At 56.4% G+C, this 27,883-nt stretch overlaps 7 protein-coding genes across 7 annotated transcripts; 3 read left to right on the top strand and 4 right to left on the bottom strand.

The window, feature by feature from the left end:
* Nucleotides 1–197: 197 nt before the first annotated feature.
* On the bottom strand, nucleotides 198–2,497 carry GGS23DRAFT_595947 (uncharacterized protein; the record flags this gene model as incomplete). Its single annotated transcript, XM_051518400.1, has 2 exons — nucleotides 198–1,968; nucleotides 2,043–2,497. 2 exons carry the CDS (start codon nucleotides 2,495–2,497, stop codon nucleotides 198–200), a joined length of 2,226 nt encoding a protein of 741 aa, XP_051373024.1.
* A 2,877-nt stretch (nucleotides 2,498–5,374) lies between these two features.
* GGS23DRAFT_604560 (cyclophilin-like protein) lies at nucleotides 5,375–6,985 on the bottom strand (the record flags this gene model as incomplete). The annotated part of the gene is made up of 1 exon (XM_051519615.1): nucleotides 5,375–6,985. The coding sequence occupies one exon, from the start codon at nucleotides 6,983–6,985 to the stop codon at nucleotides 5,375–5,377; it is 1,611 nt and encodes a 536-aa protein (XP_051373023.1).
* Nucleotides 6,986–7,336: 351 nt separating this feature from the next.
* On the top strand, nucleotides 7,337–9,403 carry GGS23DRAFT_563807 (Deoxyhypusine synthase). The gene is made up of 4 exons (XM_051516109.1): nucleotides 7,337–7,930; nucleotides 7,988–8,767; nucleotides 8,872–9,201; nucleotides 9,362–9,403. Exons 1-3 carry the CDS (start codon nucleotides 7,706–7,708, stop codon nucleotides 8,935–8,937), a joined length of 1,071 nt encoding a protein of 356 aa, XP_051373022.1. The 5' UTR covers nucleotides 7,337–7,705; the 3' UTR covers nucleotides 8,938–9,201; nucleotides 9,362–9,403.
* Nucleotides 9,404–9,410: 7 nt separating this feature from the next.
* On the top strand, nucleotides 9,411–11,025 carry GGS23DRAFT_563804 (uncharacterized protein). The gene has a single exon (XM_051516108.1). It carries the CDS (start codon nucleotides 9,956–9,958, stop codon nucleotides 10,697–10,699), a length of 744 nt encoding a protein of 247 aa, XP_051373021.1. The 5' UTR covers nucleotides 9,411–9,955; the 3' UTR covers nucleotides 10,700–11,025.
* Nucleotides 11,026–12,581: 1,556 nt separating this feature from the next.
* On the top strand, nucleotides 12,582–19,751 carry GGS23DRAFT_563802 (uncharacterized protein). The gene is made up of 4 exons (XM_051516107.1): nucleotides 12,582–12,662; nucleotides 12,786–12,993; nucleotides 13,195–17,116; nucleotides 17,177–19,751. Coding segments are annotated over exons 2-4 (6,072 nt in total). The 5' UTR covers nucleotides 12,582–12,662; nucleotides 12,786–12,991; the 3' UTR covers nucleotides 19,325–19,751.
* A 314-nt stretch (nucleotides 19,752–20,065) lies between these two features.
* On the bottom strand, nucleotides 20,066–22,318 carry GGS23DRAFT_493468 (glycosyltransferase family 4 protein). The gene is made up of 3 exons (XM_051514416.1): nucleotides 22,270–22,318; nucleotides 21,888–22,203; nucleotides 20,066–21,790 (listed from the first exon to the last, which is right to left on the bottom strand). Exons 2-3 carry the CDS (start codon nucleotides 22,072–22,074, stop codon nucleotides 20,529–20,531), a joined length of 1,449 nt encoding a protein of 482 aa, XP_051373019.1. The 5' UTR covers nucleotides 22,075–22,203; nucleotides 22,270–22,318; the 3' UTR covers nucleotides 20,066–20,528.
* Nucleotides 22,319–22,516: 198 nt separating this feature from the next.
* GGS23DRAFT_493451 (SAICAR synthase-like protein) lies at nucleotides 22,517–27,231 on the bottom strand. Its single transcript, XM_051514415.1, has 3 exons — nucleotides 25,949–27,231; nucleotides 25,002–25,885; nucleotides 22,517–24,892 (listed from the first exon to the last, which is right to left on the bottom strand). Exons 1-3 carry the CDS (start codon nucleotides 27,032–27,034, stop codon nucleotides 22,921–22,923), a joined length of 3,942 nt encoding a protein of 1,313 aa, XP_051373018.1. The 5' UTR covers nucleotides 27,035–27,231; the 3' UTR covers nucleotides 22,517–22,920.
* Between the last annotated feature and the right edge of the window lie 652 nt (nucleotides 27,232–27,883).

Below are 27,883 nucleotides of genomic sequence, written 5' to 3'. Positions count from 1 at the left end.
CCTTACCAAAACTCCCGGCGCCTTTGCGACCGACGTCAAGACAGCCTCCCTTCCCAATATTGTATGCGTACCCCCCCCCCCCCCCCCTCCCCCCCCTTGCCTCGCACGTTCGTCGTCGTCCGTAGCTGCGTTCCACCAAACTCTAACCACCATGAAATCCCAACCCCGCCCCGTCGCAAGACCGACGTGCGAATGCGTCATGCCTGACGCTGCCTCTTGGCGGCTCGGTTCGGGCTGTCGTCCAGATCGTTGCGTAGGATCTCCTCGGTGCCGCTCGGGCTCGGCGATTTGTGGCTTGGCGTGTTCGTCTCGACCACCCGGGCGGCGTTCCCGGCGTCGCCGGTCGCCACGAAGTCGCCGCCGTCCGGATTCCAGTCGAAGGCTGTGCCGTCGGCGAAGCCCGACGTGTCGAAATTGAAGTCGTTTCCCGGTCCGTCGGTGGAATACGCAGTGGGATCGAGGTACTGGTTCAGATCGATGTTATCGTCGAAATAATTGCTCGAGTCCTCGAGGCCGGGGATTCGGCCCGAGGGGCTCAGGGGTCCTAGTAGCTGGTTGAGATCCTCCAACTTCTGTGCCTGTTCGTGTTGCAAGCGTTGCAGGTGCTCGAGCTCCTCTTCCGTCTGTGATATCCGCTGTATCGATGGAGGGAGGATTGATGGTGGCATGATAGGCGAGACCGAGTTCCCCGCGTTCACGGTGGGTGCGCTACCGGTCGACGAAGCCCCTACCTTCGGGTTGGTATTGACATCCGTGGTCGCGGGCGGGACTGGCGTGGGCGCGGCGTTGCTCAGACCCGGACCGCCAGACATGATGCTCAGCATACGATTCCGCTGGTCGTTGGTGAGCGTCGCCGACGTATTGGCAGCAACCCTAGGCAGGTCGACAGATATATTCCCAGCGTTCGTGTTAGCATCTTGGATAATCTTCATCATGCCTTCCTGTGGGTTCGACTCGAGTTCCTGCTTGAGGTAGGCCGGCGTGCTGGACTCCGTCGGCGTGTCAAAGACCTCCGTAACATGCCCCATCTGCGGTTGTTGGTGATTGGGGTAGTTGGAGAATGGCGTAGAAGGAGAAGGAGTAGACGCTGCGGGGGGGGAGGGCCCTGGAGGTTGGTTCTGCGGGATAGGCGGCAATAAGCGGTGCGGCCTCTTGGGCGTACCCGTCGGTGTCGTGTTCCTCGGCATCTGCTGCTGTACCCAGTCGCCGAGGTCGACGACGCTGCCCTGGCCTTGCTGCGCGGGAATCTGGACGTTGGGGATGATACTGGCCAAGAGGTCGTTCACGTTTTGTACGCCGCCCTGTTCCTCCAGCGATTTCCTAAATACGTTCGCTAAGAAATTCAGGATGGCATTGATCGAGTTCTCGTGACGGTCATGCATGTTCTGGAACATCAAGGCCTGTTGGTACAGCTGATTATGCTCCTGCCGGAGCCGCTGTATCGCCTCACTTATCTGCTTCTGCCGTTGTTGTAACGCTGCCATCTGATCTCGGACGACAGCCAACTCCTTTTTCTGGAGCGGTCCCGATTCCGGCGCGGGCAGAGCCCGGGCTTGGGCCGTTTGTTGGGGAAAGGCGTGTCCGATAACGTCTTCCGGGACTGGGGCGTCCTCGTCACTCTCCATATCCCCTTCGTCGCCACGCTTCTTGCCCGTCTTCTTGCTGGTGCCGCTCTTCGGCTTATTGATCAACCAGAGCAGGTTGGGATGACCACGTTTGAAGTAAGGGTTGTAGTATTCGCTTGGACTCTTGTTCTTACGCTCGCTAGCCTTCATCGAGTTATCCGAAAGCCCTACTTTCTTGTGGAAGCCGTACATGTTGAGTTGCCGGACAAACGACGCGTAGTTGTTATGCTTGAACAATTCAGGTATGAGCGTCTTGGCAAATTCATCCTCGTCGAGTACGATAAACGAATCTCCCTTCTCCGACCATCTGATCAGGTCCGTGTTTTTCGATTCTTCCAGGAAGCTGCAGAGGATGTTAGGGCGACATCAGCCGACGGCCTGAAACGAGAGAGAGAGGGAGAAGACTATTACACTCACCTATTTAATTTTTGCACGAAAGGCGGGATCTGCTTCCGCTTCGCCTGCGCATCCCTCTTTGCTTTCTGGGCCTTTTCCTCGAGTAGCTCGATATTGTCGTGCTCGTCAACCGGTCCGTTGGCCGGGTTGGCGATCAGATTCTCGTCAAAGTGCGACCACGGATCGGGTTGCTGCGGGGTGAAGGCGCGATTGGCAGCGACGAGGGCGCTATTCACGCCTCTCCTTGCGACAACGGTCGACGGCGCGCCCTGCGCGTACTGGGCCTGCGTCGGCGACGGGATGACCCCGTACGAGCTTGCGCCATTTACGTTGCTCGCGGTGCTGTCGACGAAGCTAGCCGGACCGTTCCCATTCCACCTCAGCAGCTGGTCCTGGGTATTGTAAGGTTGCGTCATTTGCTGCTGTATGGGTACCGCACCCGGCGCCGGTCGTTTTCGAGGATTCGGAGACGGCATAAGGGGATGAGGACTGTACATGAACGACGGTCGGGACGGAGGGCGTTAGAAGCACGGCCTCCTCTGCGAGCGGATTAGGGGCGCCGTCCGTATCAAGGCGGGCGATGAAGAATCTGTGGCGCGAATGGGATGCGGCGGCTGCGAGGAGCGATAGCGCTGGTCAGAGATTGTGGCGGCGGCGGCGGGTCGTAGGAGGCGGGACGGCTGGGCGGTAAGGCTCTTCTCGAGACGGAGCGGGCGGCGAGGCCTAGGCAGATTGACGGATGGGCGAGCACGTAGGCGTAGGCAGCCAGGATAGGCCGCGCAGAGGGTTTGATAGGTATCGCGGTTGGGTGATTGACCCCGGGTAGGCAACGGCGGCGGTTGTATGTACGTGTATGTGTGTGTATATGTATGTGTCCCTATACGTAGGTGTGTGTGCGTGTGTGTGTGTGTGTGTTTGGGTGAGGGAAGACGCGGCGTATGTACGTATAGTGGGTGTGTGGATGGATGTGGATGGAGGGATGGATGTGTTGTCTGAACTGACGCAACCAATGCACATGAAATGAAAAGTAATAGTGATAACAACAACTAAAACAACCGCGGCGATAACGATAGCAATCGTGATATGCGGCTCAGAATATCGGATTTATGACGGCGGCTCTTGGGCTCTCAGCTCAGGTTACCGTTCTGGCAATGGCTCCCAGTCCCGGAGTAGGATGGTGGGTTCCAGTCTTTCCACCTGACTATATACCAATCCCGCCTTCAAAGGGCGCGCAGGGCGAGAGCACGGAACTGAATCAGCTCTAGAAGCTGGAAAGAAGCTTCTAAGACCCCCGGGTCCGGGCTGTCTCTAGCCACGCGGCAGGACGGGGAGGAGACTCAACAAGGCTGGGAGCAAAGCCCGTTGTTCTCGAAGTCGCAGAAAAGTTCGATTTCGATGTCGCGGATGGTCCGGCGGCTCGCGCTGAAGCGGGTGGGTGGGCGGTACAGGTGTCCTACCGATCGGAGGAAATACCTACATACCTACCCGACAATTCAGCAGGTCTTGACGGTATGGGTGAAGATCCTTCCAACGGGAAGAGGATGGTTAGGTAGGTTGTGAAGTTGTAGGCGGTGGGATGTCGGCAGACAGAGATACCTAGGTAGGTAGGTAGGCAGGCGGGTAAAGTAGGCATGTTCCTCTGGGCATGTACCTAACCGCGAGCTGGTAGCTATAGCCAGCTAGGGGCGTGGTGATTACCTTACCTATGGTAGATCGATCCGATCCCAGGCGTTGGGTCGATGGGATGCCCGGAGCCCTATGGGGTTTAGAGCATCCAGGGGAGGGTGTCCTTACATCGGTCTGTGGGTGCGCACATTAGTCAGTTGCCGTGTAGGTCCTATGTACCCATACACGACGATGATGGTGACGACGGGTGATCAGTGGGTGACGAGTGTGTGGACATGGGTGGTCCGGGAGGGGGCAGGGGGAGAGAGGCGGGCGAGGTTGACCAGATAATAGATCCACCGGCCAGATTGCAGATTGCGAGGCATGGGAATTTGGAGAATGCGAGGCTTTGATGGGCGGTCTTACTGTGCCTGATGTGATACATGCCGTGACGCCAAACCGATGGGGAAAAAAGCAGTTCTCGCCGTGTCTTGGCCCCTGTTTTTTTCTTTTCCTATATAACGCCCATTGTCACGCACTGCAACGCAACCCACCCACCAAATCGATTTACACCAGCAACACGGATCCAAGCATAGCCTTAACAAGACGTTGGGTTGGTCGTACCTTGGGCGCCTCCTCCACCTAAGAGGCTACCCACCTACCTATCTACCCACCTACCTGCCTGTAGGCTCCGCTCCTCTCCAACTTCAAGTCGGCCAGACACATCCAGCGGCCTGCCCATACTGCGCGCTTAGGAGGTGGGCATTGACATGTGTATCAGGCTTAGGTATGATTCTAGCATCACCAGGCCACATACATACACAAGGCAGACGGACTGTCGCCTCGTATTCGGCCAAGCAATAATACTGTCTGCGACGGCGGAGATACATGCCGGTCTAGATGTATGAATATGCGCCTCGTAGCCTGCGGGTAGAGGTTGCATCCAAGGCGCAACCTCGCCAGCCTGCCTACGTCGTATGTATCGGAATCGTCGGTTCTCGGTTCTTTTCCCAGCTTCTTTTTCGCCATCCTCCCATCTCCCGGCCATCGAACGACAGTCTCGCTACCGAAATTATCGCCCCAAAATACTACCTACCTACCACGCACTTCTCTGCACATGCATACCCGACTAAGGTGCCGCACATTAGGTACCTCCTAAAGCCGCACCATCAGAGGTAGGTACATAGGTACCTAGTAGTAGGTAGGAGGTGGGTTACGCACCCTAACGATACCTCGGTTAGGTGGTGTTAGTAACGCGCGGGTTACAGTAGGTAGATCGATCCGTATTACCCCCCAGCCAATGCTGGGCTAGCCGAGAAGGAGAACGTGTCCGAGACTCACTGCGCTGGTACGGATCGGCCCGGCTCTGTACCTCGAATACCGTGTCAGTCATCTAAGACGCCGTCGCTCTCCTCAATAATGTCCTAAAGTCGGTTGATCCGAGATGCACCATCCTCCAGACGAGCAAGATGGGGGGATGCTTGCTTTTGTTCTCTTGCTTTCCTTTCTACATAGCATCTTCCAATGGTGCCGCTCTCCTTATCATATACCTAAGGTAGCTACCTCAACCCGCTCAAATAGGCCATAGTTCCTCAGGCCCCGTGAGTCGAAATGCAGAAGATCCCGAATGATAGATTTAAGAGGCGCGCGCAGATGCAGTCACAGTGATCCTTCTGTGAGTATAAGGGTATCATGGTCATTTCAAGTCTTCTTCCACAGCACGAAAACACCTCCGCTAAAATATGCCATCATTTGGCTCCTCTTCCTGCCAAAGCCGACGCCCTTGCTAACCTGGCGTTTCTTGCCTGGTCCCATTCCCGACCCGAGTTCCCAGACTGCGCTTCTCGCTGTGCCCTCTTCTCTTCCTTGAGCGTCCGGGCCTTCTCCCGCGGATCAATGACGACCAGCTCCTCCTCGGCCTGCCTTCGGTAAGACAAGTCCTTACCTAACCTGTCGGCCGCAAAGTTTAACGAGTGTGACATCCACCCTTCGTCGTCGCTTTCTTCGTTGTCTGCCTTGTCCTGCGAAGTGCAGCTCTGGCAGTTGGCAATGAAGTGCAAATCGCAGAGCTCCGCCTCGTCATCCTGGTCGCCGGAGCCTTGTCCGGCATTCTTCTTCTTCTCCTCCGCTGGCGTATCTGGCTGCACCTTCTCCGGTCCGGCCTGGCTAAGCCTCAAACGGAAAGCCTCGAACATCAGCAAGTCCGTATTCGTGGTCCCCTCGCCACCCCTCCGCCTTTTCCGGCCGCGCATGGAGGTCTCCGGGATCAGCTGCTCCAGGGCTGTTTTCCTAACCTCTCTGATTGGTTCGGAATGGATCGTCCGTTTCATGGATGCTTTCAAGGCCGCTATCTCTTCGTTTGCCTGCTCTAGCGCTGATTTTTTCCTCGGCACCTCTGTCACCGAAGGTTTGTCATGAATGGGTATCGACAACTTCTCCGTCGGTGGGAGCGGGGGTGTCGGCTCCGCTTCGCCTGTCGCCTCGATTCGAGACTCGCGGCCTAGTTCTGCTACTTTGTTCACTTTACCATCCCTCTTATCGTTCTTCCTCGGCGCCCGAACGACAGATGTTGACTCTTCATCGACGTCCCTCACAATCCGTGAGTCGAACTTCGCTTTCTTAACGACCACCGCAACCTCGTCGCCGTCGTCGTCGCCAAAGCTTAGTAGCTTCTTCCCCGCTCTGGGCTTCGTCCTTTTGCTCTTCTCTACAACGGGAGCTTGTTGGCTGTGCTTTACCACCCTCTCTTGCCGTTTCATATCGTCGAAAGGGTTGACTAGTATTTCGACGCTTGTGATCTTAACAGGATAGAGAGGCCGCTCCCCTCCTTCCGCGACCTCCGCCTCACCCATACGAGCCAAGTTATAGATAGTGTCTCCTACCACCCTCCCAAACATGGTATTTCTGTTGTTGAGTTCCTCCGCCTTGTCTAGGGTGAAGAAGAATTGACTCGCATTGGTGTCTGGCTTGCTTTCGTTCGCCATCCCCAGCAGTCCCCTCCGGTTGAATTTTAAACGTGAATGAAACTCGTCCTTGAAGTTCACACCAGTTGGCCCAGCATTCTTCCCGCGACGTTGGTCCATCGGCCATGGATCTAGGTCGCCGCTATATGCGCCGCCATCGTAGATGGACTCGCCTCCGTTTCCTGTCCCCGTGGGGTCGCCTCCTTGTATTATGAAGCCGGGAACCAAGCGGTGGAATATTGTGTTGTCGTAGTAGCCATCGAGACAAAGCTGGAGGAAGTTCCTCGAAGTGAGCGGCGTCTGCTTCGCGAAAAGCTCGACCGACAGGTCGCCTTGCGTTGTGTGGAGGATGAGCGAAGCGGTCGGCTGCGGCTCGAGATTGTAGATGGATGACATCTTTATGGACCGACCCGGGACGGAGACTCGAAAATTCCAACGGCCAGCAGAAAGTCGACGCGTAAGGGCGAGGAGTCACCGAGGTGTTGAGATATGGACATCAACGGTATAAGCACTATCCGTGTCGGAGGTAGAATGCTTGAGGGAAGACATTGGTTATGTGCCAACAGCACCGCGTTTTACGACAAGGTACGTACTCTTGGTAATTACAGGTAGGTGCGGTACACTATATAAGCGACTAGGGTTTAGGTGCAAGTATGTTGGGTACCCAGTACCTACCTCCTACATACCATACACTATGATGAATAGGTGAAGGTTCTGAGTAGGGTAGGTACCCTACCTAGATACCTCCGTAACTCATAACCTCGTATGTAACCTGTGTTACGCATTAAAATCTTATCTTATTACTCAACCACCCCACCTACTGACATTCTGAATACCTTCACCAGATTCCCGATGTCAACTTCTAACGAATTGACTGTCAAAAGAGGAACGGGCTAACAAGAATCCGAGACGTCAAACAAAAATCGGCGCCACATCTTTCACACTGTGGGATCCCTTCCCTCTATGGGGATGTATGGAGCATCGCCCGACTCCTGGGGACATACTTGCGCACAAGTTGTCGAGGGCAGTGCCATAAACCTCATCGGGTCTTAGCCTGTTATTCAAGAGGAACTGCGGTGCTTGCTACAGCAAGTACGCACGCCGTCTTCCATCATCATGTCGACACAAGCCTCGAATCCAAATTTGCCGCCCGTAGAGGCGACAAAAGCCGTGCTGGTCCCGTCTGACGAAATACCCGAGGGGACACAGAAAGTAGAGGAGATTGACTTCAACGCTTTCAAGGGACGGCCTATAACTGTCGATGATGTGGTTGAAGGTATGAAGCACATGGGTTTCCAAGCATCTTCTTTGGCCGAGGCAGTACGGATTATCAATGATATGGTTGGTTTATGGAGCACATCTGCCTGTTCCCAACTTGGAGGCTAACGGATCCCGAAGCGGGCATGGAGGGACCCCGAAACAGGTGAAAAGACAACCATATTCCTTGGATATACCTCCAACATGATCTCTTCGGGGCTGAGGGGAATATTTCGGTACCTCGTAGAGCACAAGCACGTGTCCTGCATCGTCACGACGGCCGGGGGCATCGAGGAAGACTTTATCAAGTGTCTCGGCGATACGTACATGTCTTCGTTCAGCGCAAAGGGCGCCGAGCTGCGGGCCAAGGGCCTCAACCGGATAGGGAATCTTATGGTCCCCAACGCGAATTACTGCGCCTTCGAAGACTGGGTCGTGCCCATCCTAGACAAGATGCTCGAGGAGCAGGAGGCGAGTAAAGGTTCACAAGAGGAGATCAACTGGACGCCATCCAAGGTGATACATCGGCTAGGTAGAGAAATAAATGATGAGAGATCGGTATACTACTGGGCATACAAGAACGACATCCCGGTATTCTGCCCCGCCTTGACCGACGGCAGCCTAGGGGACATGCTATACTTCCACACGTTCAAGGCGTCGCCGAGGCAGCTAAAAATCGACATAGTAGAGGATATTCGACGTATTAATACTATATCTGTGCGGGCAAAGCGAGCCGGCATGATTATATTGGGTGGCGGGGTCGTCAAGCACCACATCGCGAACGCCTGCTTGATGAGAAACGGCGCCGAGTCTGTCGTCTACATCAATACCGCCCAGGAGTTTGATGGCAGCGACGCCGGAGCTCGGCCGGACGAAGCCGTGTCCTGGGGGAAAATCAAAGTCGGGGCAGACCATGTCAAGGTATGGGCACCTCTCCCCTCCCTCCTCGCTCCCCCGTCATCTTTCTTCGTTCTTCGCCTCCTACACACTTTGTCTTCGAAGCTCCGGGCTAATATTTAGGACAGGTGTATCTGGAGGCATCTGCGTGTTTCCCATTCATCGTCGCCAGCACCTTTGCTAAAGACGCATAAGATCATAGATTATACACACATATCCTGCATAGGAAACCTAGGTGTTAGCAGTGATATTTTTAAAGCCAGATCCAAATCCCGCCCGGAGACTGATACGAGTACCAAGATGTTGTAACAATGCTTCCGGCTCTATAGAGTGAAGAACCTTGCACATGGGTTTCGAGATATAGATCTCCGTGAGCCTTATACGTACCCGGCCTGCCGTACTGCTGACCTACTTCGACCAGCATCCGCTGGCTTTTTGGCGTAAGAACTCCGGACTGCGTTCACGTTTTAGCCCGTGCCGTACGTCGAACTTGAGCAGTAAGTCTCCAACTCTTTGATGAGATCCCCCAGAGAGAATCTACCTACCCTAGGTATAGAAACCTAGGCGGGGCAACTTTGAGATAGGAGTCGGCCCGGGAATGTGAGCTTACGTACGGAGCCCAGGAAGCCGGGTGGCCTCCCTTCCCCCCTCCCCTCCCCCTAGAAGTGAGAGAAGCCAGCAGCGTGTGATGAACTCAAATTCACCGTCCCTCGTCGGCAATGGCGCCCCGAGAACGTAATAAGTGCGAGAATCCCAGGGCGGCCGATGGTCGCCCCGCGCACAGGTCTATTCAATGCGCTTACACAACCTGACTTGGGCCGGCAGGCGCGACCGATGCCTTCCTTCCTTCCCGTCTCCTCCCATTTCCTCTACGGGGCAACAGCAGCCTGCGCGATTCCCGTGGTGTCAAATTGTATATCTTGCCAACAATGCCTGCCATCCGTCGCCTTAGCCTCGTCTCTGTCACATCTGTTCCGTATCCTTTCGTTGTCCGTCATCTCGACTCATCGTCCACACAAACTCTTCATCCCACACTCATCCTAGCCGGTGCCCTTGTGCGGTTGCGCATGCAGCAAACAATCAGCTACGTTGTTAGCCCCCCATAATACCGCTGCGAATTCCGACGAGGCAGGCGTCTGTCTTCCACGAGCGCCTCCAACCATCGCCCACGAGTGTTTGAGGGATGCGAGCCAGACAGCCTCGAGAGCGACCATGGAACGCCCAACCAACCCAGAAGAGTCGGCAAAACGGAAAGCCCGAGTTAGAGCCGACATCGATGCTTCGGTGGATAAGTTGACGGACGATGTCAACGCGACAGTGGGAGGCCCTCCTAGCGACGACGCTTCGAAGGAGGATTGGAATAGCTACATGAACCTATTTATGGGGGAAATAGGACGGAGAGATGCCGAGAGAGCAAGGCAATCCTGGAATCAACTTGCCAAGGCCAATAAATGTGTTGATAACATGCGGAAGAGGCTGTTTTCCATGGTCGGGAGTGGGGAGCAGGAGGATGAGTCGTTCAAGGGACCCGCCGATGGACCTACAAATACGGCCCCGAACAAGAGCCAAGGCGACAGAAGCCGCCCGGCGAGGAGCCAAGGTGTGGAACTCGGTCCTCTGGCCGTTTCTCTCGACAGCCACCCTCAAAAAGATGCCACGGAAGTCAAGCACACTCGGCCAAGCGAACAAGAGCGAGCCCTCACCCGAGACCAAGCTGCTAGAGTCCTCGAAACGCTATCCGACCCCTCAACGTTCATGGAAGAGTCCACAGAAACCCCACCGCCACGGAACGTCCTGGATTATGCGGAAACAGCAATCGTGGGCCAACAGAGCCCACCATCTAGAAAGAGGCGCCGAAATGGCGTTGAAAACCTTGAGTCTAACTTGGGTACCAAGTGGGAGGCTCACGTGGACGAGGAAGGGCACAGGCCTTCCAGGAAAGGCCGCAACCCCTAGTAATGGCGTTTTCGACATTGTGTAATACAGACAGGAAAGCCGCCGCAGGTCAGAAGGGACCTCACATTTGTGGCAGAACGGAGAGGCGATGAAGGATGTCGTGGACATGGGGGACTGAGGTTAGGCGGCATAGATAGTATGGTAGCTTTTTATTTCCTAGGGAAAAATAGATGGTTGGAGAAGCACCTCACTAAATGCTTAATTCCTAACATCTATCTTACGGATCCTTGAAGCTCTCGCTATCCAGTGTAAAAAAAAAAAAAAACTGGTGAGCTACCTAGGCACTCGGATAGGTGGAGGCAAGTTGCGGATATATGAAGTTTGAGTTGTATATAGGGGGTACTTAGGTACCTTCGCATACAGGTACTAGATGACAACAACAAGGGTACTTCAGTACCTCTAAGACAAGCAATAGGCAGGTTAGGAGATACCTAGGTAGGTAAGTAAGGTTGTTATTGTCCGAACCCCACGGGTAATCGCTACGTTGTACAGGGAAAGCCGCAGCCTAAACAAGTTTAGCGAGTAAGGAAATTAAGTGAGATATTGATGCATGCCGAGTTAGGTATAGCTACTGCATGGACAAGTGCCATTCGGAGTCTTCCAACAACCTGCCCATCCATCATGCAGCATTACCCGAAACAAGTACCTACCTAGAGGTACCTACTATACACATCTGCTTGAGGGATACCTATAGTGGAAGGTAGGTACTCATACTACCTAAAATACCTAGATAGGTACATATAAGTAGGTAGGTAGGTATCTAGGTACCTACGCGAGGACCTGGTGGATGAACTCGAGGCACCTGCTATTGCCATTTATGAGGGGGCACTTACCTACTTGAGTACCTGGTTTAGGGACCTACTTAAGTATCTACCTGTGTAGAGGTGTGCATATTAGGTTAGGTAGAGAGAGGTACCTACCTGCAGGTATATAACCGTACCGACATGAGAATCATCAGAGGCAACAACATGTGCTGCGTTTTCCGCTCTCCCGCTCTCCACGTCGGCATCCTGCTCTTAGAGACCCAGCCTGGGGGATTTTTTTTAATAAAAAAATACATGGCACTCTATATGTAAGGTATGTATGTGCGTGGACTTCGATGCAGATAATCATGTACGGGTTAGTATAGAAGAACGAAACATGACCATGCACATCCCCAGTTGGCAGACCTCAAAATTATGGGCGTCAGGGGACAAGACCTAGGAAAAAGCAGGGATCAGAGAGGGTCTTGGTACGTACCTATGTACACATACTACGTGGTAAGTCCGGGTGTGGGACCCAGAATTGAAGATCCGCCCATACTACATCTGGCGCTACCTACATATGTACATGAGCCGGCAAGTCCTGGCAGTCCGTGCTTTGATTCAGTGCCTCCTAGGAGGTACCGTATAAGTATATCAGTATAGTATATGCGAGGTGCCATATAGGGTCGGATGTTCAGACGCTGGCCCAACATGCAGGCGATACAGGTACTCATAAGAGACCACCTTTCGAGATATTCCCATCCAAATACCTTAGGTACGTACCTACAAGCTTTATATCATGCTTAACGTTGATAGAGGCTTTTAGGTTCTAACTTCGAGACTTAGCACAGGTACCGGGGTAGCTGTTTTCTTAGGAGGTACCGTCTGGATGGTGTGAGTTGCCCCGGCTTGTGAAGGGACACACATAAAGTACGTGACGGCGTATGTATCGGTACTTCGGATATACCTTGCGCCCACCCAATGTTCAGGTGGCGTGGCGACCATTTTGCCTGAAAATGCATGTACTCATACTCCGATATGTACACGTGCATGTACCTTACCTATCACTCTTACAGCACTGTTAACACAGCACCCACACCCGGTGCCACCACGCGCAGACCGAGTGCAAGACTTTGTGTGTGTTTTCAAGATCTTCGATTTCAGCCTCTTCACACTTCTTGCTACTCTCAACGCTCCATCTCGAGACTACACACCAGACAGTGCGTATCCCCTCAATCTTCCCGCCGGCATCCTGCGCGTCCGTCAGGAAGGTTTTTAGCACGGATAAAACCCGGTTCCAGAGCCTTTCCAAGCATTGACGCCCGGTACTGACGCTGTACGAGCGGAATTACCTGCCTCGAGCGAGGCGCTCCGAGCGTTGCACCCTCGCTCCTGAATCCTGAGCCTGTCCTCAACCTTATCGTCGTCCCGCACCATTACAGTTCGGCTAGTGGTCTCATGCCGCAAGTCATACGCGTCATTCCCGAACTCCATGAAAACTACATAAGCCGGCATTCGCACAACGGGCGTCTTTAGCCCCTTGCCAGTCATGTAAGCATGGTATTTCTTTTTTGTTTCAACATTCGCCAGTTTCAGTTGCCGCAGAATCGTGAGGGGCTTTGAGTGTAGACATGATTTTGATAGCTGCACTTTTACCCTATCAAATACAGAGATACTGGTAATTGGCAATCGAGGCTCTTTAAGGGTTCTCACACAGCTCACTGCTTATGTTTTTTGGGGGGGATATTTTAGGGCTTCCCGATACTCCGGATCGCGATATGACGGCGACTCGCGCCGATCTAGGTCTCGAGATCGCTCACCGGACCGGAGATCTCTGTACAGTGATGGTGGGCCCCGTCGCTCCTCTGCGGAATCTCGGTCGAATAGCTCAGCCTTCCAGACGAATCGAGATTCCTTTCGAGATGCCCTGCCTAGAGATACGCCTCGAGGGCCGAAAGCCTTGCTCGATGCTCCCAGTGGACCTCGCGGAGGCGGATACTCGGGCGATTTTCGGGGCAGAGGTCGTGGAAGAGGCCGGGGCTGGCGGGACGATAGCCGAGACCGTGGAAGAGACCGTGAGATTGACTTCAGGGATCGGAGGGATAACTCGTACCGCGATGATCGTAGCCGAGAGCGAGATCGTGGGGATTGGCGAGATCGTGATCGCGACAACTTCAGAGCGCGGCGTCCGTCGCCTCGCGGACGTTCGCCTCCCGGGAGGGATTTCCGGGATGTACGTGACTTACGGGATGCTCCGTTAGGCGTAGATGCCGAGCGAGCACGACGCGGGTCAAGGGATGGGCCACTCTCTGCTGGATCGTCTTCGTCGGACCCGCCATTCGGCCCTTCGTCGTATCGTGGCGCCTACGGAAATCGAGGCCGCGGTAGAGGCCGCGGAGATTGGGATCGCGGGCGTGGGCGGAGCTTCTACGATGACCGTGACCGGTACGGCTCGGCCTTTAGGTCTCGCTCCCAAGAGGGGCGGTACCGCGACCGCGACGATCGCGATCGCGATGGTCGATACCTCGACGCAGACCTGCGCTCGCGTGATCCCAGAGACGACCGAGACGCGAGAGATCGCGATGTTCGGCCTAAGCTTGAGAGGGCCTCACACGAACCGCCATTGCCGCTGGCCAAGGACGTTTCGCCGCCTCCCGTCGCCCCGGCTGCTCCATCATTCGGGTCGGTGCCTAATAGAACTGCATCGATTACTGACATTGGGTCGGCTACAGGCAAAACGCCACCTACAGGACCCAGGGCGCTCAAGGACGAACGAGCAACGTCGGCTGGATCGATTCCCCATATTGATACGAGGATGCCGCCTACGGGACCGTCCAGGCCGTTTCTAGAAATGAGCCCGTCCTCGATTCCCTTTGGACTGCGGTCCCAAACGCGCCCAGGCCCCTCGAGCAAGCAATGGATCAACCCGAATATTAAGAATCGCGTTCCCGAGTCCCCGAAGTTAAATCGGTCGCAGAGCTTCGCCCAGCCACGGCCCCCTGGGTTACGCCCGGAGGGGGGGCATTCGGATCAGCAGGGTGATAGCAACCAACGGCCACACAGTAGCGATGCAAAATCCGACTCTCAGTTATCTGCTACGGATAGGCTGGTCCGTGAGCCGCATGGCATCGACGTACGCGAGGAGCCTTGCAAAACCGAACCGAGACCGCCATCTGCCGGTTCATCTTTCGGACGGGAACCCAAACTCAAGGACGTTTCCGGCCTAATCAGGGATGAAGATATCGTGGCAGAGCGGGCAGGTAATCCGGCCGCCGAGACCTCGATCGCCGACCCGAAGGCGCTGCCGGTCACGAACGAGGCGAAATCGAAACCGCATCGGCGTCCCGCCCTCAAGGTTACGGCTAGACATATCTCCCTACCCCGAAAAGAAGCAAGGCCGCCTATCCTGGATCAATCATCGGAATCTGACGATGAAGAATTCGGCGACGTTATCGAGTCCGGCATGGCCGAGGTTGAGAAAAAGTTAAAGCAACTCAGGAGGATTGAAGACGTGCCGGTTGATGTAATATCACGTTACGCAGCAATATCGCTCGAGGCTATCACCAAGATTATGAATGGACCCGAAGGCCTGGAAGAAATGGTTGGTCCGATCCCGGATGCCGTTCCTCCAAGCGGAAAAACACCAACAGAGCCAGAGAGTCGACGAGCACCTAGTGTAGGACCTAAAGTGCCCGAGAATGTCGAAGCGGATATCAAGGTCAAGAGCCGCTCTCCTGAGGTCAAAGAGTCACCGTTGGAAGCTGCAAATGCCAAGGCTGAGCTTCCGCAACCATCTATCGAGCAGGATATCGACATGCCAGCACCCCCCGAGCCGCCACCTGCGGACCCCAAGCCTAAGAATGACGACGGAGATGTAACTATGGAGGATGTGTTGGATGCTCGTCCTGTAGACTCGGAATTGCAACGCCCGCCGGAAACGCAGCCGTCAATATCTCGCAGACAATCTGATAACGCATCGGGTGAGGAATCCCAGGTGCAGTCCCAGGAGGTTGTTAAAGGTGGGTCGCGCGCGATGTCCGTGCCGGGAGACGATGAGGACGAGACAGACGTCGAGGACATAGACTCTCAGTCTATTGAGATTGTCCGCGAACATAAGGCAACCCCCCCCCTCGAGAGTTTGCCCTACTTCGACGAGAAACCATGGTATAAGGACGACGTTTTTCTGAGGTCGATGGATGCTCCGCAGCCGAGCCTCCAGGCTTTCATTCTAAATAGGTTCAAGGACCAAGATTGGGCCCGGATGGCGGATGAGACGGAGATGAAAGCACGCTACGACGCAAATTATACTCGGTACCTTCGATTTACCCTGTCAGATGATCCCGTCGCCCTGAAGAGCCGTGCGAAATTTACTTGTGTGTCTGGATCTTCTGAGGCAAGCAGCCATAAACCCGGTTTCCACGAATCAAAGCCTGAGGGGACAAGGCGGAGCCGGTACGCGTCAGAGCGCGACCTGGAGAGGATATTAGAGGAATCACGACGTGTAGAAGACGAGAAGAGGGAGCGACAGATGCAGGCGGAGAGAGAAAGGTATAGGACCGAGAAGGAGGCGGTGCTTCCTCGTCAGTACCAAGTGCCGGAAGAACGCGAAAATGATTTCTACCGCGACGTCACAGGCCTTATTCAGGCCGAGAAGACCGTGGCGGCCTGGCAGCTTTTGCCGCCTGTGGATAACTTCACCGAAGAAGAGACGGCCTCGTTCGAAAAGGCCTATCTCGAGTTCCCCAAGCAGTGGGGCCGAGTTTCCGACCCGCTGCCAAATAGGGACTTTGGGACCAGCATCCAATTCTATTACCTTAGGAAGGAGAAAAGTCAGCTCAATCTTAAGGAAAAGCTCAAGAAACGGCCGAGACAGCGTAAAAAGGGCGGCCGGGGTAAGCAACGGTCTAGCGCGCTGGTATCGGAACTTAGGACTGGGGATAACGACACGGAAGAGACGCAGGATACAGGGGAGAATGGCGAGAGGCGCCGACCTCGCCGTGCGGCCGCTCCTACCTTCAACTCGGAGGCCACCCCTGCCACAGACGGCGAGGGCGGGACGCCAAATGGCACCCCCGGCCGCAGGGGAGCCGGTGCGAAAGGAGACGGAAGCGCCGATAAGAGCGAGCGCAAGCCGAGAGGCCGCCGAGCTGCGAAGGATAAGGAACCTAAGCAATCCCGCGTCAACCAGACTCTTGCTGCCGCTCCGCCTGCGACTACTAAGAGTAACCGTTCGCGGTCGAGCTCGAGAGCTCAAGGCTCGGAATGGGCCTCGCAACAGACACCAGCCGAGCCCGCCAGAGGCCCGGCCCAATATGAGCTGGCTCCCAACACCGCGGCCGTCCAACCCGTGGCTATAGCTGCCCCATTCCCACCCGCGCAGGCCGTTATTACCCCTGAAAGAGGCGTTCCTCCTGCGCCTGCGCCTGCGCCTACGCCTCCTGCTTCGCAACCGGACGCGATGGCACCCCCGCCGCTGCGCCCGGAACCGCCGCAGCAACCCTCGGTCTCGATGATTGATCTCGGTCAGACGACAACGCCGGACCGAAGGTCAGGCACGCAAGCATCTAGCTACTGGAGTGTACCTGAAGCCAACGACTTCCCCCAGCTACTCCGAGCCTTTGGGAGCGATTGGGCGGCTATTGCAGCACACATGCGAACCAAGACTCCCGTCATGGTAAGGACTCCGCGTAAGATCTATCTCAGGCTCTAGTTCATAATATCTAACTGCTCACAGGTTAAAAACTACTTCCTACGACGAAAAGATGCTCATGACTGGGAGGGAATCGTCCACGAAGCAGACGGCAGGAAACTTCGAGGAGAGAAGAGACCGGCACCTCCTATCCCGAGCTCCGGTGTGAAGAAGCGGTACGAACCTCCAAGCAATCGTCCACTCGCATCTGCGGACACGATAATGGAGGATGCTCCGGCGCCAAAGCTTGAGCACCAAGCTCCCCAGCCGACGACCGCACGCTTTAATGTCCCAATCCCGATCGCGGCTCAGCCGCAACCGACGCTCATCCCGTCGTCGTTTGTCGCCCAAGCCCAGCCCCCAATGGCACAGAGTCATACCTCTACGCCTCCCGGACCGCAACCTCTTCAACTAGCGACGCAAGCTAGTATGTCTCCAGTTCCTCGGCCTGCCAGGGCGCCTTTGCCATACGCCGAGAGAGACCGAGAGCTGCCTACCCAGCAGCCCGCTCGCGTTCCTACCAGTCAGAAGGCTGCGCATCCGGCGCCCTCGCCAGCACCCGAGCCGCATTCTAGACACCCTCTGCCTACAGCCATGGCCGAGCCACAGCCTGAACGGCCGAAAGTCGAGCCTAAAGCGCCAAAGGAGCAACCCCGGCATCAAGATCGCCAGCCGCTGCGTGTGAAACAGGAACCGGATATGATCCACCAATACGATCACTTCACCCCCCAGGCTCCGGCGAATCGCATGGCCCCATCCCGCGCAGAGAATATGTCATTGTCTCGCCCCCCCGAGCCCCCTCGTGCAACGGTAACTCCACAGGCGCCATTTGCTACTATGCTACAACAGTCGCCACATGGACGGAGTCTGCTGGGCGAGAGCCATCCCTCCCCGCCGGCCCGTCCCCGTCCGATCCCGAATCTGTCTCGGCCGCAATCCCGTGCCAGCGGTGGGTCGGAGCCGTTCAGTGCTCCACCAGCGCAGCCCGCAGTTCCGGTTGTTGTTCCCGCGCCATCTCGACCCCCGGAGCGTAAAACGTCCAACTTGATGGCTCTTCTGAACGACGACCCGCTGCCGGCTCCTCCCAAGAGAGTGACTGAGATACCTTCAGTGACCAAACCGTCATCGACACCGCCCCCTCAGTCTAATCTCTCTCGTCCCCCTCCGCCGCCACCCCCGTCCTCGCAAGTTCGCCGGGAATCGGCGGTCTCGGACGCCCAAGTTTACGGGTACAGTCGGAATCCCCCCCCGGCGCCGTCTGCTATACCGTCTCTGAAGCCGTATACATCTGGCTCGCCTCAAGCTCAGCCGGTGACAATCACTCACCATATGCCTCTGGAAGCGGATCAATACTACAATAATCGAACGCGCTCTTTCCCCTCCGCGCACCAACCCCCGACGGCTGGCTCCCCCCAGGCTGCTCATCGTTATCCGCCTCCGAACCAGCCGCCTCCGATGTCGTACCAGGCCCAACCGTCGTTTCCCTACGGCGCCCAAGTCCCGCCACCCAGTGTTGCGTCCCCTCCACCTCAATATGGCGGACATCCATCCGTCTCGAGGGGCCACGAGCCCCCTCAGTCTAGTCGAGACGCTGGTTGGCCCGGCGCGCATCAGAGCCACCATCTGCAACACCAGTCCCAGCCGCCGCCACCACAGACAGGAGGAGGATGGCCATCGCATCCTCCGCAGCCACCGAAATCCACGCAGCCTCCGCCGACGCAGTCAGCCTGGGCTGCGCAGCACGCGCCTGCAACTGCGCCAAAACCTCCGCCGCCTAGCAGTTCCGTTCCTCCACAGCCGTCTTGGGCCACGGCCCCGCCACCTCCAAGAGGTCACGACCCCATGGCGCTTCGTGACGTCCGAGACATCTACCAGCCTCATAGGATGCAAGCTCCCTTGCAAGCACCTTACACACCCGGTTCACGGGCGCCCGAGCCACCGCAGGCACCGGCGGGATATCCTCGTTATGCGAATACGCCCGTCCCCGGACGAGACCCTCGCGACCCGGGTCCGCCGAGAAGTTATACTCCCGTGAGCGCTTACGATAGTAGAGGCTACCCGCCCCCCGGGCAAGAATTGCGCGATGTACAACTACGCGAGCAGATGCAACAGCGCTCAATCCTACAGCCACAACTGAGGCCTCAGGATAACAGGCACCTATACGACCACCCCCCAGATCGATATGGGAGATAGGGAAACCCAGATCACAGTAAAGTGCCGGAAGGGTCCTTAAAGGAACCAGTCCTAGTTCTGACGATTTCCGTCCGGTTAGATAAGCTTGCGTTAGGCTGGATGGCTGAACGCCAACCCTCCGCGCTGTCGCGCCCTATATAGTGACTTTCCCCCTTGATGGACGGCTTGGGCGCAACACACACGGCCATTTTTGTCCCACCAGCCTGACTCAGATAACCATACGTACCAGCCCTTTCGGCGCTTCCCCAATTTTTATCAGCTTCATACCGATGCGCCATCTTCCCTTACTCTGTTTCGAGGCCGGCCCCAACCCGTTTGATTCGGTTTGATAACGTCTTAGCATTGGTACGATGCTATTTGACCATTGCCTTCCTATCCCTAAGAGTGCGAGGAGGTAGGGGGTTAGGGTAGTGAGTGGAAAAGGGGAAAGGGGGGAGGGGGTAAGGCGGTTGTTTCTATCGACGACGGGAAGGAGAAGGTAGACGGGGGAGTGGCCCAGATGCCGAACAGACGGCACACGTGAGAGGTGTCATCTATCTCGGTGGACGCAACGCACAAGGGAGACTCAGCTACACACATGTGCAGTCTTCCAACGTACGCAGTGCGTTAGTGTACATATACCTAAGCTCGTCTTGCTAGTCATGCTCAGACCGGCATCCTGTTTAGATTTTACTGCTGCTACTACTGCTACCATTATTATTGTTGTTGACACTATTACTACTTCTTGTTGCTACTACCGCTGCGCTGCACACATCTCTGCGTTAAGTATCTGCCGACGATGAACCGCACGACGAGCCTTGGTTATGGGAATATCCATCACGCCTCTGCCGCAAAGGACCAATCCTGTCTCTGTTTTGTTTTTGACTACGAGAAAGGCCGCGGGACATCGTTGAAAGCGCGGTCTAGGCCCAGAGAATCTACGCGAATCAAATTGGTCAAACGTCACGAGGAAAAACGGGAAGGGGGGTAAGGACTCTAGATGGGCGTATATACTGTATTATAGCATAGGCGAAGTCGAGACGACGCCAGTCTAGACCTTGCATATAGAACACTCAATTAGGGGGTATCGAACGAATTACCTAATTCTCAGCTATGGAAATCTACGACGAGCCAACGGAACCGTGTCGCGTGATGCGAAGCACATATCAGGTACATTGCGGCGCGCCCAGTTCCCCTCTTCCCTCCGCTGGCGCCCCCTCCGAACTCACGGCCGGGGGGAGTAAGCGAGCAGCAGCAGGGCCCTGCTGACGACCGCTGCAACCGCGGCTAGCACGGCGAGAGCGGCAGCACCAGCAGCAGCAGTCGGGGTCCAGGACCAGGTGCGGGCGGGGGCGCGCAGCATGCCGTCGAGGACGTCGTCGAGGCGGCGGGCCATCTGGTGGGCGCCGAAGCGGTCGCGGGCGCGGGCGGCGCCGGCGCGGGAGAGGGCGGCGAGCTCGGCGGGGTCGGCGGTGTGGAGGACGTGGTGCATGACGGCGGACCAGGCGGGGGGGTCGGCGGCGGGGCGCAGCCAGCCGGTGAGGCCGTCGACGACGGTCTCGGTGGGGCCGCCCTCGTCGGCGGCGGCGAGGACGGGCAGGCCGGCGAGCATGGCCTCGACGGGGACGATGCCGAAGTGCTCGCCGGCCGGCGTGTAGACGAGCAGGCGGGCGCTGGCGAGCAGCGCCGCCTTGAGCCGGTGCGGCACCGACAGCAGGAACAGCACCTCGACGTCGTCGGGCACCTCGAGCGCCGTCGGGTGCGTCTGCGCCGTCATGGCGCGCAGCCCGAGCGCCTCGGCCAGCCGCGCCAGCTCCCGGTGGTACGCCACGTTCTCGGCCACGCGCGGGTCGTAGCCCCCCGCCAGCACGAGGCGGACGCCGCGCCGCGCGTCGGCGCCGAGCCCGGCGAAGGCCCGGATGGCGAGGCCGACGTCCTTCTTGCGCTCGAAGCGGTTGATGCTCAGCAGGAACTTCTTGCCCCCCCACAGCGGCTCGCTGTCCCCGGGGCCCTCGACGCCGTCTCCCTGCGCCTTATCCGCGGCTGCGGCGGCGCCGACGCAAGGGTACACGACCTGGAGGTCCTTGCGGCGGGCGAGGCCGGGCCAGGTGCGGCGGACGACGCGCTTGGTGAACTCGGAGTTGACGGCGACGGCGTCGGCGAAGCCCATGCTCCACTGCTCGAGCCAGTCGAAGGGCAGGCGGTAGGCGCGCTTCCACCACCGGCCGCGGCCCTGGACCAGCAGCAGGTCCGGGAAGTGGCAGTAGAAGAGGACGCGGCCGCGCGGGCGGAGGAGCTGCAGCAGCGGCAGCCCCGCGCTCAGCTGGTCGACGAAGTAGGCGTCGGGCTGCAGCGCCCGCAGCTCGGGCGAGAGGTGCACTTGCAGGATCAGGTGCAGCTGGCGGAGGATGGAGCACAGGATGCTGAAGCGCGAGAGGATCGACGGCGGGATGATGGTGTTGCCGCCCACGCGGACGTCAAGAGTGCCTAGACACGCGCAAGTAAGCACGATAGGCGCATGTACGCCGATTGGCGGCGCGACTTGTAGCAGAAACGGGGGGGGGGGGGGATGTAGGTTGCCTACCATCTCGGGCCTCGTCGAAGCAGTGCTTCCGGTCGCAGTGGCTGGTGAACAAGACGACCTTGTGCCCGCGGTTCTGCAGACCGACGGCGGCATCGATGACGAGTCGTTCTGCGCCGCCTATTCCGAGGTCTGGGTGGAAGAAGAAGATCGTCTTGCTGGTAGCCTCCCTAGTCGTCTTTTCTGCCATGTTGGGAGGAGCCGTTGGGTAGACGCAGCCATAGCTTGGAGAAACAAGGCAATTTTTGGAGGTTGCCGGAAGGAGGAAACGTTGCGGCTCAAACAGGCCGCGTGGCTTTAATTCCTTTTCGTACGCCCCCTGACGATTCATTCAGCCCTATGCAAAACCCCCACTGCCGTTTACTACCTCCTGTCAAGTACCTACCTACCTCTACCTGGGTACCTTAGGTACCTACCTGTACCTAAACCTGAGGTTATTAGTACCTGACGTTGAGAAGTACCTATATGTAGGCAGGTACCTACACTACCTCCTAGGTACCTAATATATTTACATCGCTCCCGGTAGCCGTCGATAGGCGCCTTAGGTACCTCCTCTAGGTGCCATCTTCCCCGCAAAAGTCATGTTATATGCCAGCGCCCTTATGTACCTAGGTACCTGGTCCATTTGCTTTGCCTTTGATTACGGATAGGTGCATACGAGGCCCATACAACTTAGCTGCCTATACAGATACAGGGGTTAACCTGGGTAAACGTAGTGAGACTCTTACCGCGCCTTATTTATAAATACGTACGACAGGCAAACCCTGCCATTATTATCGTAAATCATTTTCTGCAGCCGTCGGTCTCAAGACGCCCAAATATGCGGCTGCGGTAGAAAGAAAAGCGTCATAAATTACAACCCGACCGAACCGAGGGAGCGCCAGTCCGTGGACCGTGGACCGTAGACCCCCGTGACCCTGGACATACCCATGCGCCCTTCTACGGAACCCCCAGACTTCATGGTATCGACGAAGAATCAAAAATAGTCCGGCAAGTCTAGCTTCTTACCCGCCCACTGACCGATTCACCTATTCCCTCAATCGCTGATATAACTTTCATCATCATCATCCTCCTCCTCCTCCTCCTCCTCCTCCTCCTCCCCCTCCTTCTCCAACGCCGCCTCTTGGCCTTGCCTGCGCGGTGTGATCAGCCCTAGCTCGTCGCGCACGTCCTGCTGGATTTTCAGGAAATACTTCCTCAAGGTTGCGAGGCCACGGAGGAAGCCATGGTCTGGCTCGTTCGGATGCTTCGGTGGGCACGGCTTGTCTCCGCCCAAGTCTCCCGACGTGACGCTGTTTGCAAAGTCGGCCATCTTGAAATCAATCTCTTTCTTGTTTCTGCGTCGTCTCCTAGCATCCCGCGTGTCCTCCGTGTCCGTCGCAAAGTCGGTGGTGGAGTCATCGACCACCGTGTCATAGCCCTCGTCGGACGTGTCGGCATCGTAGAACATGAGGAGGCTGGCCGCGTAGAACCGGTAGCCCTGCAGCCGACGGATAGTCATCTCAAGTTGGTTCAGTTTTTGTATGATGGTGGGGATGTGCTTTAGGACACTGCTGTAGTCCACGCCGTCGTAGAGGAACATGGTGAGCGCGTCCTGAAACTCTTCGCCGGCCTTGAGAGTCCGCCCGTAGTATTTGTCCTTGAAGATATATGTCTGCGATTTGGCGTCCCAGGACTGGAGCCCGCAAACTCGCACCCCCAGCTTCCTCGACGTAGTCGCGGCACACTTTCGCTGTTGCGACTCTCGCTTTTTCGGGCTAGCCTCGACGCCGTACTGCCGAGTGCCCATCTTTAGGTCCATGATGCAAGGCCTTTTCATGCCGGCAGTGAGGTCCTCGAGCAGAAGGAAGTACTCGACTCGCGAGCCGGGCTGCTGTGTCTGCGCTTCCTTCGGGTTGACCGGCCGTGTAATCCTCTTTAATTCCATCGTCGGGCTCGGGAGTTCCGAAGGGACCTCCGACGAGAAATTCGACCGATAAATAGAGCTGCCCGTCGCATTACCGTTCTTGACAGCGTCGTCGCCGCCTTTTTCAACCCCGTTCCCGTCATTAGAGAGCATGCTCAGCGCTCCATGTGTTCCGCTGTCATTTAGGTATTCGACATCATCCGGGTCCTCGAAGTACTTCAGATTGCCACGAGATTCCATCACATCCTGCGGTCTCCGCCGGAGTTTGCTCCCCGAATTGCGTCTTTTTCGCCTTTGCTGGTGAAACTTCTCTGACCACGTTTCGGGCTCTGGGGCGCTCGTTCCTGTGACATCCTCCACGCGATCCACGCTCTCTACTCTAAGATAGCTGGAATCCGCACTCGTGTCACTTTGGCCCTGCAAGAGGCGTGGGGGAGCCTTTGACAATGGTGTTTCGTAGGCTTTTGGGATGCCATTTCGAGCGTCTTCCCGACCAGTCGAAATATCCCCAGAGCTTGCCGGTCGTTCGATTCGATGTACTGATCGCCGAGGAATCGATCGCTGCTGAGATGCGGGCCTCCGATGTTTATGGACTGCGATAGGCTGCTTCAGAAATGCGTCGTTGAAAACCTCGTTCCGTAGCCTCTTGTTAACAGTTGTCGCACCCCAGCTATTTGCATGTTTATGTTCTAGAGAGGGCCGAGTCGATGCTACTACCCCATGGCCTGACGGTCGGCTACTGTCATCGCTAGCATAATGCCGTCCTAGGACTGCGGACGCACTCCACGGGCGGCCGGCGTCTCCAGATGACACTACAGGTCGGAGTAAACTTCGGGGAAGTATATGTCGGTTATCGACGAAAGTGACGGTAGGGATCGGTGTCAGCGTTGATTGTAAGGATTGGCTAATTATCCTGCGGTGATGACGCTGTTCCGGGACGTCCGAGCCCTGTGATGGTCCCAGGCTAACGCTTCCGTTCGTGTTATTCGACTGGCCGTCTTGTTCGCCTGCTTTTTTCTCTGATATCTGGCCATCGTTGTTCTTGATCGTCGACCTTCGTCGTGGCTGTTTCTGGAATGTGACATTGAGGACGCCGATATATCTAAGGGAGACAGCAGTTAGCATTTTCTCGTTCCAGACAGATTCGCAATCTGCCCTACTGAAATGGTGAAGGAGGTTGGACATGGGCGGCAAGGTAGACAACTACACACCTCGGCAAAAAGGGTAAAAGATCACGATGCCATCGTTCAATTCTTTCATAAAACTCGTTCTCTCGGTTGTTTAATTGCTTGCAGACAGCTCTCTTGGAAAATCTCCATATAGTTGTATGACCACCAACCTGATGCTTATAGGGAATAAGCTCGATGGCCTCAAGGGGTAGCTTTGGTTCAAGTGGGAGCTCATGAGCCACATCTGCGCAATACTGAGACACTGATCGGGACTCAATTTCATCCTCGACAGCACATTCATCATCTATTCGTGGGAAGCTTTGAACACGCGGAGCAGTGTGATTATTACGGTCAATATTACCACCGTCCGCTCCATCGGCTCTTGCGTCATCTTCAGCTTCAGGCTCATCTGCTTTAACCAACCAAGGATGGAAATCCTCACTGTGGGGTTTTCGTGAGGATGGCTGAAGCCCATGAAAATCTTTGGGAACGGCATTCCCGTTCTCCGAAGACAAATCTAAGCCCTGATGGGGTAGAAATACAGCAGAGGATATCTTTTCTTCAGACGACTCCTCGCCTTCTTCGGCGACTTCGCTGGTTTCTGTAGCGTCGCTTGGTTTTCGGTGGGCTTGCGCAACGTCCTCATCAGGCTTAACAGAACTGTCATATGCGTCATGGACGTACTTCTTGGGTACGGCCGGTCGCCCCAAGGGAGATGAGCCTTGCTTATAGTCGGCAATATCTTTCCGTGGGTTTGACGAGCCAAAGCGGTCGAGTTCGGCGACGTCGCGGGGACCTGCTGTGTGACCGGGCGGGCCCCATGTGAAAGAACGCGAGGTTGGCAGGCGGGAAGACTGTTCGCTGTCAACAGGGCGAGGTGGGGGCGTTGGCGTCTGCGAGGCACAGTAATCGTCGTCAGGTTGCTTCTGGTGATGCGCATCTGTCAACAGTCCTTTAGCAAGCAATGGCTTGTCCCTTTGAAGGCCTACCGATCTCGATTCTCTCCGCCTGCTTGTCTCTTCTGGGAGGCCTTCCTTGAAAAATCTCAGACTGTGGCTTGCTTTTCGACTACGGGTCGGTTCGACACCCGCTAGCACCTCGGTGATGGACTTCTCGACCTGCCCGTCTTGATGGCCGATCTTATCGCTGGCACCAATAGACCAAGCCTTCTCCGGGCCCATCGAGAGCGTACGCTCAACTCGCCATGCCCTATACTGAACCCGCGAGTCGGATACGGATTCGGCCTTGTCGTTATGGGAAGGGGCGATATCGGCGACACCAACGGCATGGGAGAACGAAGTATCACCGATGTTATCAGCATACGGCTTAGGGCTATTCGGTAAATGCAAACGGATTTCCTTGTCGGTGCGCTCCAATGACCGGCCTCGAATCCTAACACCCTCGTCATAGTTCCCATCGTTCAAGAGCATCGTGCTGGCGCTTGTAGTGCTAGGCATCGCTGCGGGCCGAGCAGATACGGCGTCTGCCGTCGGATACAGAATCGAAGACGGCGACGCAGATATCGTGCTCGCAGGCTCGGAAGTCTGGGGTTCACCCTGCGGGTCAGCTAACGCGGGCCCGATGCGTGCCCCGGATACATTGCGAGGTTGGCTCGGTTCGTGAGAGTGTGCGATGGGCTTCTGCTCGGGACCTCGCTGGTCTGCCTGGGAGGCATGGGAAGGCGGAATTCCACGAGCAGAAGCGAGGGCCTGGGTTAGCAAGGACGGGCCATTGGATCTCTGGAGAGCGGCGGGCGGCCGCGATTTCTTATTGTTTTGGTCGGCATGGTTGGCGGCCAGGGATGATGGGAGGGATGTGGACGGGGACGGGGACGGGGATGTGGACGGCACATGGGAGCCAGGAAGAACTGGCACGACAGGCGAGATACTTGCATCTGGTGGTGCATGGTCGGATATGGAGGATGAGCCAGTCACAGCGAGGGACGAGGAGGATGGGCTGCCAGCCGCCGTCCCAGTGGTAGCAGCGACGGTGCTGGGAGTACCGGCGGCCACACCTTGGGGGCTCACCGGCGCGGCAGATGCGGCATTTCCGGGATTACGAGACGGGCAGGACATGAGGAAAACATCTGGCGAATACCATGGCAATGTGGGAGGAATGATTCGCAGGAAATGGAGCGGGTGGTATTCGGGTCGAAACAAGTCAATGGGAAGGATGTGTTAGAAGGTGAGTTATCAGCCTAGGCCAGGTAGGTAAAGGGCAGGTTAGGTGGTTATGGGCGGGCGCCGATGTGTTGGGTATGTAGGGAGGTACGTACCGGCCGCAGAAGGTTAGAGATTTAGGTAACTGCTGAAAGGTCGCAAAGCCCTAAAGACACAGCGGCCCTGCCGTTCCCCGTGCACGCAATGCAGGCATGCACAATTCCGGAGGGGCGAAGCGCACAACAAACCCGTCTAAATTTCAGGCAGGTGGCCAAAGTGGGGGAGTCCTCCTGCCTGGCTCGCTTCGACCGACCTCAGGAGGTACCGCAATGTGGGCCGGTACTGAGGAGATACACCCCCCCCTTCTCACTTCCATCCCACCCAAATGCGTCGGTTATCGGGGGCCTCTGTTATCGCCCAGCCTGCCTTCGACTAATGCTGCCGCATTTCCGTGCGCCTCGGTACATGTAATATACACCACACTTAAACATTGCCTCATATTAGGTATATTACGCGTACCGCCTGCTGAATAAATTCCGTGGCGAAAGCTGGTAGGAACGGTGATGTGCCCGCCCTGCCTCACGAGTTGGCGTCATCACCCACAACTTTAGGTACCTAGGTACATAGGGGCGTTTGGGTGTGGTACACTAATTGTAAGTGCGGCGTTGTAAGCTTAGGTACCTGTCATACAGGTACCTACCTCTAGATACCTAGGTACCTAACCTAGTTGCCTCGAGTCCAACCTGATCTCATCGTCCAACACCA

This window comes from Durotheca rogersii, assembly GCF_024521655.1.
Source record: "Durotheca rogersii strain YMJ 92031201 chromosome Unknown GGS23scaffold_7, whole genome shotgun sequence".
NCBI lineage: Eukaryota > Fungi > Ascomycota > Sordariomycetes > Xylariales > Xylariaceae > Durotheca > Durotheca rogersii.
The sequence above is the reverse complement of the archived record's forward strand: the minus strand, read 5'-3'. Positions and strand labels throughout refer to the sequence as shown.